Genomic DNA, 6,136 nt, shown 5'->3' on the forward strand with positions numbered 1-6,136 from the left:
ACCTACCCGTGCGGACTCCCAAGAGGTCCTACCACCAGTGATTACGCAAATTATAATTTTGCGGGTTTTCATTTTTATTACACGATGTTATTCCTTCACCGTGGAAGTCAATCGTGAACATTTGTTTAGTACATATTTCATTAGAAAAATTGGTACCTGCCTGAGATTCGAACACCGGTGCATCGCGCTCAACACGAATGCACCGGACGTCTTATCCGTTAGGCCACGACGACTTTACAGTAGCTCAAAAGTATTTTAATAAAAATCGACACAAAAAAATAAATAAATAAACTGTTTCGTTTGAGAATTCTTTGTTTTAATCATAAGACCTTGTACCTGTCGTCGGCTAACCATGTTAAACTGCTAAGTCCACTATCTTCGTAAAGATTTTGATGAGAAAAAATATCATCAAAATCTTTACTAGTAGGTGGACTTAACAGGTTAACATGTTTAGTCTGCAATAATAGCATTATACATACTTTATTGTATATATAGAGCTATACGTATATATATATAGCGGATTAGTACAAGAGCGGTGTAATAGATGGCACTGTCGACTGGGTCCCCGAAAACATCCTAAGAGGGCTCTCTATTAGGTTATATATAATCTTACTCTATGTGCTCAAGCACGCTGTCGTTCCCCTCTAACCCATGCTCAAACAGAGTTGAACCTAAACCAGTGCTGAAAGACCTTGGGCGTGCACTGGGTTTGCAATATATCGACCAGCAGCTCTGCCTTTTTTTTTTATTGCTTGGATATGTGGACAAGCTCACGGCCCACCTGATCTTAAGTGGTTACCGGAGTCCATAGACATCTACAATGTAAATGCGCCACCCACCTTGAGACATGAGTTGTAAGGTCTCACTTTTTTAATAGTACAACGGCTGCCTCACCCTTCAAATCGAAACGCATTACTGCTTCACGGCAGAAATAGTCAGGGCGGTGGTACCTAGCCGTGCGGACTCCCAAGAGGTCCTACCACCAGTCGTTGTCATGGAAAGCGAGTCGGCCTGAGGCGCCAATGAGGAGGGCCATAGCTACTACCGTATCCGATTTGAGAGTACGAGCTAAGCGGTAGTAAGACCGTTGGGTGGGCTCGAGTCCATCTAAGAAATCAGACCATCTGGCATCTCGGACTTCGGCGATGCGAGACTTTACGTCGCGTTGTAGGGCACGCATTCGAATACGAATTTCCTCGGTTGGATACCTATCGTAGGCGCGGATCGAAGCGTTCTTGGCTCTAAGGAGTTCCCTTACGTCGTCGGGCCATTTGAAGCGGTGAAGGGAGTCCTCCGCTACAACTTGCTTCGATGACCTATTTAAATTAACGGCCGTCTGGTGTAGTGGTAAGTGACATGGTCACTACACAAGGGGGTCGCGGGTTCGAATCCCGCCAAGGGAAGAAATTAAGATGCCCAGCGTGTGCCAATCTACCACAGTTCTCGGGACGGGAACGGAATCGGAAGTGCGACCGTGCTTCATAATGACGGGACGTTGGTCTGAGTCTATTTCTGAAACTACTTCAATCGAACGTATGCGTAACTCTTCCTTTATTTTTCTACTAGCGACCCGCCCTTGCTTCGCTTCGGAAACTGTAATTTATTATTGATTTCTCCACTATTTAATGGATGTTATTATACACATAAACCTTGTTCTACAATCACTCTATCTATTTAAAAAAAACGCATCAAAATCCGTTGCGTAGGTTTAAAGATTTAAGCCTACATAGGGATATAGGGACAGAGAAAGCCACAATGGGTGTACGAGCTCACAGCCCACCTGGTGTTAAGTGGTTACTGGAGCCCATAGACATCCACAACGTAAATGCGCCACCCACCTTGAGATACAAGTTCTAAGGTCTCAAGTATAGTTACAACGGCTGCCATACCCTTCAAACCGAAACGCATTACTGCTTCACGGCAGAAATAGGCAGAGTGGTGGTACCCACCCGCGCGGACTCACAAGAGGTCCTACCACCAGTAATTACGCAAATTATAATTTTGCGGGTTTCATTTTTATTACACGATGTTATTCCTTCACCGTGGAAGTCAATCGTGAACATTTGTTGAGTACGTATTTCATTAGAAAAATTGGTACCCGCCTGCGGGATTCGAACACCGGTGCATCGCTTCAACACGAATGCACCGAACGTCTTATCCGTTAGGCCACGATGACTTTTAAAACTTTAAAACACTATGTAGTGATGATTATGGCAATCGCCTTGTTTCGATGCCTTTGATGCCACCGTTGAATTAATTAGTCTTCAATCATTTAATTTGTTAAATGAAAAGTAAAATGTAGTGGAATGAAATAAATTTGATTTATCTGTGAATGTTACCAATTGGGATGAGATTGAATGAAATCAATTATGTAATGGATTGACAATTCACTGTAGTAACTAACTGCCACCTCATCACAATTACAATGCCTTTTCCTTTAAACAATATGACAAATATTCTAAAATTCCCCGGGAACTACAATTATTTTAATACTGTCATTTTTCACAATGAAAACTAATGAAACACGTTCCGTTATCATGACTAACACGGATTGTATGAAAAACATAATTTTTATGAAAATGCTTCCGCGCCATATAAAGTACAATGAATAATGATACTGACAAAAAACCATTCCAAAATGTACTACTGTAAAATGGAAGGTAAAAGTACTATTACCCTTCATAAAATAGTAACTGTAAATGTACTACCATTCGGATGATTTACTTAAATAAATAATAATTATGAACGTGCAAATATTTATTTTTACTTATATTTAATATATATGAGAGATAGGAAATAAAATCTACATTTTCAATGTCATAAAATCCCAGTAGTTCACACAACACCAGGATTCTCATGAATGAGGAGCCGGAGCGTCTGCGTCTGGGGCACATATCATCATCTCACTATGTGCGCCCGTATGGATATGCGAGTAATGTCAATTACGTTAGCGCAGGTGCGCAGGTGCACTCTGCGCAGGTTAGGCTTTATAATATGTTTTCATCTTTGTCTAACTAACAGTCATTCTTTGTGGACAGAAAAGTTTATACCGTATTACTACGTAGCATCTCTACGTAGTCTGTAAGTCAAATTTTCCGATAGGTGCGCGAAAACATGAAATATGAACAGGTATATCTTTAAAACAGCTGACGTGAAAATTTCTTTTGTGCAGTAAAAGTGAGGAGGACTCGGGAAATTTGCGAACATTTTGCAATAATATCGTGTTTTATAAACCTACTTGAAGCTATTCTCGATCGATACGCTAAAATTAAAAATACACCTCATTTTTAAAATTAGCAACATAGCATTTTGTGGAAAATTTTAATGCAGCGACGCCGTTCTCGCGTAATAAAAAGGAATATGAAATCGTGAAGGTCACAGCTTTGTTCGAGTCAAACAAGTTCTTTGACTGCCGTGGCCGCACGCGCGTTGTCACTCGCCCTGTTTGCGACTCGTTTACGTAATCGGAACCGCTCATCAAATCACATTCTTATCTCTATCCCGGGGGCTCGGCCCGACGTACTGTCAGTTGATTCGCTATTCAGTGTTGACCAGGGTCAGCGTTATGCTTACAATCTGGGCGAGAATCGGTCGCGTACGTTCGCTAGAGCGAACGTTGTCTAGCGTCGTAGACTTGCCGCAATTTCAGGATGGGAGCATCCATAACGAGCCTGTGTTGGGTTATCGTGCCGGAAGCCGGGAACGCCAAGACCTAATTGAGGAGCTGAAACGAACCGCTTCAGTAATTGAAGACGTACCAATTGTAATTGCCGGAAAAAATATTACAGAAGGCGAGCCACGATATCAGGTGATGCCCCATGATCACTCAAAAAAGATAGCTAAATATTACTATGCCAGTGAAAAAACAATTGAAAAGGCGATTCAAGCGTCTGTCGATGCTCAAACTCGTTGGGACCGCACTCCGCTGACTGAACGCGTAAAAATCTGGCAGACAGCAGCTGAGCTAATGGCCGGTGCGTATCGACAGAGCCTCAATGCTGCGACCATACTTGGACAGTCGAAATCAGTAATTCAAGCTGAAATTGATGCTGCAGCTGAACTTATTGATTTTTTCCGTTTTAATGTACACTTCCTGAAGGAAAATTCAAAATATCAACCTATTTCTGAGAGTCCCACAATAACCAAAAACTCTTTGAGATTTCGTGGCATAGATGGATTTATTGCAGCAATAAGTCCCTTCAATTTCACTGCCATTGGAGGCAACCTCGCATACACACCTGCACTTATGGGCAATGCAGTGTTATGGAAACCATCGGATACAGCTTTGTTGTCCAACTGGCGAATCTTCAATATTATGAGGGAAGCTGGTCTTCCAGATGGTGTTGTAAACTTTGTTCCATCCGATGGTCCTACATTTGGTCGAGTCATCACATCATCACCATACCTGGCTGGAATCAACTTCACAGGCTCTGTGCCCACTTTTAACTGGCTGTGGAATGAAGTAGGCAAGAATCTTAATACATATCGTAACTATCCCAGACTCATTGGAGAATGTGGAGGAAAGAATTACCACTTTGTACACCCCTCTGCTGATATACAAACTGTGGTTAGTGGCACCATCCGATCAGCATTTGAATTTTGTGGACAGAAGTGTTCAGCTTGCTCCAGAATATATATCCCTCAGTCTCTGTATGAACCAATTAAGACAGGATTACTTGCAGAAAGAGCTAAACTGAAGATTGGTGACCCTGCAGACTTTTCAGTGTTCACAGCGGCTGTCATTGATGACAAAGCTTTTGCTAGGATCACAGGATACATCCAAAGAGCCAAGAAGAATCCTAAGAACAAGATCTTGGGAGGTGGTGAGTTTGACAATAGCAAGGGCTACTTTGTGCAGCCTACCATCATTGAGACAACAGATCCGCATGACAAGCTCATGACAGAAGAGATCTTCGGTCCAGTGCTCACCATTTATGTATATAATGATAAAGATATTGATAAAACCATGGATTTAATTGGTACTTCCACAAAATTTGCTCTTACAGGAGCTATATTTGCTAAAGATCAAGTATTTTTGAAAAAAGCATATGAAAATCTCAAAATGACTGCTGGCAACTTCTATATCAATGACAAATCAACTGGATCTGTAGTCGGTCAGCAGCCATTTGGAGGTGGCCGTATGTCAGGTACTAATGACAAGGCAGGTGGTCCCAACTATGTCATGAGGTGGACAACTCCACAATCTATTAAGGAAACATTTGTTCCACTTACTGATATTGATTATCCATATATGAGAGAATGAAAATCATCATCTCAGAACTTAATTATCCAAAAGTAGAAAAAAAAATTAAGATAATTAGATTGATTAGATCAACTATCTAGTTAAATTAGTGAAATTATCATCTCAGCAAACAATCTCACTTGTAACATAGAAGTATTAATTTGTGTATTTTGAATATTATTTAATTATTCATGTTGTAAAATGTAGATATTTAAGTAAGTTAATGTAATTTTTTGAAAATGAATTAATGTTAATTACTAGTTTCATGTTATGGCATGATTGTTCAATTTTATTATTATGGAAATATATTAGATTAGGTCAAAAAGGTAATTATTTGAAATATTGAAACTTGTTCGTCTCGCTAGTTCTGTGCTTATACTTTCTGTATCCGAGTGATTTTCTAACATTATATGTTTCCTGTCTGACCTCACTTGCATTTACTGCTTACTCTCTGTCTAAATGTAAAATGTTTATTAGTGTAATGTTATTGTTAATGTTGATTGCTGGATCTCTTGGTTTCATCTATGACTGAAGTTGATGTTTGGAATTCCAATAAATAATAAAAATTAATAGTTCAACATGTAGTTTTATTTAGTGCATACTTAGTTGATATGAATATGAATAGTCAACACTTTTTAACAATATACTTAAGACAATATGCTTAAAAAACCCCGATAATTAGGATACAACTATACAGACATTGAAATGATAATACATATATATATACCACATTACGGTATAGGTATAAATCGAATTTGGAAATATTTGGTTCATGGTGAAGTAGGTACCGTACAGAGCCTCCTCATGGCATTACATTAGAACCCGAAAAAGTTACATGTCTACAGAACGTCATTAAAGTCAGGTAGATTCAAGGAAATCGCAGTCACAATAAAG

The 6,136-nt window shown here is 39.8% G+C and overlaps 1 protein-coding gene across 1 annotated transcript; it reads left to right on the forward strand.

Moving 5' to 3' along the window:
• Window positions 1–1,449: 1,449 nt before the first annotated feature.
• On the forward strand, window positions 1,450–5,820 carry LOC101741966 (delta-1-pyrroline-5-carboxylate dehydrogenase, mitochondrial). The gene has a single exon (XM_004928667.3). The coding sequence runs from the start codon at window positions 3,566–3,568 to the stop codon at window positions 5,261–5,263; it is 1,698 nt and encodes a 565-aa protein (XP_004928724.1). The 5' UTR covers window positions 1,450–3,565; the 3' UTR covers window positions 5,264–5,820.
• The last annotated feature ends 316 nt before the right edge of the window (window positions 5,821–6,136 follow it).

The sequence above is a fragment of the Bombyx mori genome, chromosome 15 (genome assembly GCF_030269925.1).
Source record: "Bombyx mori chromosome 15, ASM3026992v2".
NCBI classification, from domain to species: Eukaryota; Metazoa; Arthropoda; class Insecta; order Lepidoptera; family Bombycidae; genus Bombyx; species Bombyx mori.